Source organism: Condylura cristata, unplaced genomic scaffold (assembly GCF_000260355.1).
Source record: "Condylura cristata isolate star-nosed mole 26May11 unplaced genomic scaffold, ConCri1.0 scaffold00037, whole genome shotgun sequence".
Lineage (NCBI taxonomy): Eukaryota > Metazoa > Chordata > Mammalia > Eulipotyphla > Talpidae > Condylura > Condylura cristata.
In genome coordinates this window covers 681,200-685,422 of record NW_004567138.1, presented here as the reverse complement: position 1 = coordinate 685,422, position 4,223 = coordinate 681,200, and the positions used below count along the sequence as shown (strand labels likewise).

Here is a 4,223-nt window from a genome sequence, read left to right as displayed (position 1 = left end):
CCCCGCCACCTTCCCGCCCCGGAGGCCGCCCGGAGCGCCTCAAGCCAGCGCCGCCAGGGCTACCGCTTCGGTGACCGCCGCCTACTGGCAGCCGCCTGGGGCTCTGAAGACCGCGCGAAAGCAGGACTGCCCCCCACCCCCGTTAGGTTGCCCAGCCTGTCCTTAGTGACTTTGCTGGTGAGCCCTGGCCTTTCTCTTCTCCAGATTCTGTGAAGATCAATCCCCTCCACCTCCAAATATCAGTATCTGTCATCCAGCCCATGTAGGTCAAGGCAGCCAAGGAGAAGCTCTCTTGTTAAACACACAGGGAATTTCTGGGAAAGACAAGAGTTCTAGAAGAAACTAGAAACCACCTCTAACCCATCCAGAACGTTCAGTGTCTATGCTTCAGTTCATAGACAGGTATTTTTGATGAGCTACTGTATACACGGTTTTGTAACCTATTGATGTTGCAAGTTTCCACATCATTAAAATGTTTCAACACCATCACTCTGGTGGTTGTGTAATAGTCCACCACACAGTTGTACCATACGTTAAAACCACTTCAAAAATGTGAGACATTTTCAGTGTAGGGCTTACTGGCCCCCACTGTGTTCATGTCCAGTATTTCTTTTATTTTTGTTAATATAAGAAACAATGCTGCGGTTGTGATGATGAACTTTGTGGAGATAATCTTTTGTCTAATATTGCTCCTTTTCTTGGAATAAACACATAGAGGAAATTGTGCTAGGTCAAAGGGAATTTATAATGTCTTAAATATTGCGTAGTTACCTCCACTTGGTGTCAAGCTACATTCCCACCTGCAGTGACTCAGGGTGCCTGTTCCCCAAGCTCCTGGAACACAAAATGATTGAATCTTGAGTTGATTAGTCTAAGTGATAGCAGAAAGTAAATGACAGGTACCCCTTGGTTTCACTTATCTGTGGAATATGAATAAACAAAGAAATACTGGCAAAAATAACCAAAGATGAACTGGCAAGGCACAGCCTAAGTAATTCTTGCACTCTGAAAAATGTACTGGTCATAGGGTTGTGGGGACCTGGGGTAGGAGAAAGAAGGAGATAGGACATCAGCAAGGAGGGCTGGTGGAAGATGAGTGAAGCATGTGCATAGATGGAGGTGTGCAGATGTACCCCCAAAGTTGGCTATGTAAAACAACTGATGAATTAACAAAATTTGACAAAAGTGTATAAAGCTATGCAATTACGAACCTCAACTGAAAAAATTCAAGGGGTTTAAAGCAGCCCTGAAGGAGTGATTAGACCAGTGGACAATCAGGCCAAGTGTATAGAAAATAAGATTGAGTACATCTGTATGTTATATATACATATATATGTGTGTGTATGTGTGTGTGTGTGTATATATTTCTCTTTCTCCATTTGTGCATTTTTCCATTTCAGTTGTAATCCCCATGGACTTCCAACCACCACTTCACCTATGTACCATCACCACAGTCCCATGAGCTCTTCCCACCTACTATATATATATTTTTTAAAGATTTATTTATTTGTACATACAGAACTGGGGTACAGGCCAGAGGCTCAGGGGTGGTGAGAGGCTTCACCAGAGACAGAGTGGGGAGCAGAACAGGCAGATCGACGAAGTACACTGCTGAGGGGAGCAGCAGGCGGGTCAGGAGAGGTCTGCCACGCCATGTGGTCACCTCCGGGGCAGGCGAGAATCGAACTCATGCGGAAGTGGCTTTAGCTTCTCAGTGCAGTGTTTTAACCCGCTGCGCCACCAGGGAGGGCCCCACCTACTATATTTTTAAGAAATAAAATACCTTGCCATCATCCCTGGCACTTAAGCATGGCTGTATTAAACAACATGGCGGGAAGATGGGGACGTTCACGGCCTCTGGTCCAGCAATTCCATTGCCTTGTTAGACATCACCATCTTGCTCTCCAAAGTATGCATGCTCATTGGCACACCCCTCAGCAGTCTGGCACAATCAGCTTTCCTTTCAGATTTTTTTTTTTTTTGAGATTTATTTATTTATGCATACATAACTGGGCTACAGGCCAGAGGTGCAGGTGGGGGTGAGAGGATTCACCAGAGACAGAGTGGGGAGCAGAACAGGCAGATCGACGAAGTACACTGCTGAGGGGAGCAGCGGGCGGGTCAGGAGAGGTCTGCCACGCCATGTGGTCACCTCCCAGAGCTGGGATCGAACTCATGATGAAGTAGCTTTAGCTTCTTAGTGCTGTGTTTTAACCCATCACACCACCAGGGAGGGCCTCCTTTCAGATTTTTAAGAGCCTAATGAGCATGGAATATTACTTCCTTCTTGCTTAATCTATGTGACGTTGATTATAAAGAGGAAAGAAACGGGTTGGGTTTCAAGGTCTTTGGGTGACCTCCTTTGAGGTTGCTCATTCCTGTCACTTGGCTTTATGTTGAAGCTTTTATAAATTCTAGGACAAGTCCTTTCTTATGTGCATGCCAAATAGCTTCTCCATGTCTAGCTAAAGTTTATATATTTCAATTTATTCTATCTTTAAATGTGCAAAACTCTTATTTTTCTTATTTTATAATAGTTAAATCTATTTCTTCTTAACTTAATGTGAAATATATTATTCTTTTCACTTATGATTTATATTTAAGAAATAATTTCCTACCCTGAGATCATAAAAAATATTCTTCTTGATTTTCTTCCCAAACTTTTAATGAAATCTTGCTTTTTTATATGTAGGTCTTTAGTCATTTAAATATGGTTTGATGTAGCAATCTATTTTTCCATGTGAATAATCAATTGTTCCAATACTTCCTTGCTAAAAGCCTTTACTTCCCCACTGATTTGTTATGACATCTTGTGCTATATCCAAAGTTCCATGTATGTGTGGGCCTGTTTCTAGACTATTCTCTCTCCTTGTGTTTTCCTGTTATTCAACTATAGTTAAGTCTTATCTTCCTTTTCAATATTGTCTTGGTATTCTTGGTTTTACACTCTCCCTTATGCGCATTAGAGTCAATTTCTGATCCTCAGTAAACCACATTTGAATTTTAATGGGAACACATTAAATTGAATGGGAACGCATAAATTGATTCTACAAATCCACCAATATTTGGTCTCTTCCCATATATTTAGATCTTCAAGAATTTTTTAAATTTCATACCTTTTTTTTTTCATCTTTTGGAAGATTTATTACTAGTCCCTTTACATATTGGTTGATTGTCACATGTATATTTTCTAAACTGCTGTTCTCTAGTTGCTCATTATCAGTGGATAAAAATTTATCTTTGTATAGTCAGCAATCTTGTTGGACTTTCTTATTAATGTTAACAATTTGTTCGTAAATTCTTCCTTGAGACATTTCTTAGTCATGAATTTTTTTTAAATATTTTTAACACCAAATATATTGTTATTGTTGTTTTTAATGGAAAGGAACTTTAATACAAGTAGTAGACAATACAGAAAAGACAAAGAATATATAGTTTCTAAATCAAACACCAAAAGTTACCCATCCCCTTGTGGGTGAAAGTCAACCCAAACGGATTGGCCCAAAGCAAAGCCCGAAAGCTCGCCACAAGCCTAAAGCACCTTCTGACGGGAAACCATAGAAAAGGGTCAGAAATGTTCAGATGCGTCGAGGAGGAATAGAATAAAGTCAAAATCAACTTAAAAACCACCATAGTTACATGGTTTGGTTTTAACAGTTGAGCATGTCAAGAATGTGGTCTATATGATTCTTTGCTGCTTTTCAAGATACTCCTTGTGGTCAAATGTAATCTTTGGTAATTGTGTCAAGCGTTCTTGCATGCTTTTTACATGTCTTTTTGATCAAGTTTGGTAATTATGTTAGTCAGATTCACATTGTTGGTAACATTTGTCATCTTCAACTATCATTTACTGCGAATGATGTGTTTAAAATCTGCACTAATGAAACTGTCCAATTAGCTTTGAAATTTTGTCAATTTTTTGGTTTCATTTAACAATGCTATGTTCAGATGCTTGCAAGTTATAGTTCTCTTTCCCCAATGAATTGTCCTATTTTATCTTCATTTTTTAAGACTTATTTATTACTTAGTGATTCTTTCTGCCAGAATCCTTTTTTCTTCAAAGACAACCTCACCCTTGGAAACACATCACATTCTTTGGACTAGTATTTTACCAGTATTTTCAATACTTTTACATTTATCATTTCTTTGTCCTTAAAAATCTGTGTCCCTTCACAGCCTATATTTATCCATTCAATAAAATTGGCAATCTTTTTTTTTTTTTT

General features: G+C 39.5%; 1 protein-coding gene across 1 annotated transcript in view; it reads right to left on the bottom strand.

The window, feature by feature from the left end:
• CD83 (CD83 molecule) overlaps window positions 1–598 on the bottom strand; it is a 16,634-nt gene extending 16,036 nt beyond the window's left edge. Inside the window, exon 1 of the mRNA XM_012732921.1 lies at window positions 580–598. Within this exon, the coding sequence (XP_012588375.1) occupies window positions 580–598 (19 nt within the window). The remainder of the gene's footprint in view (window positions 1–579) is intronic.
• Between the last annotated feature and the right edge of the window lie 3,625 nt (window positions 599–4,223).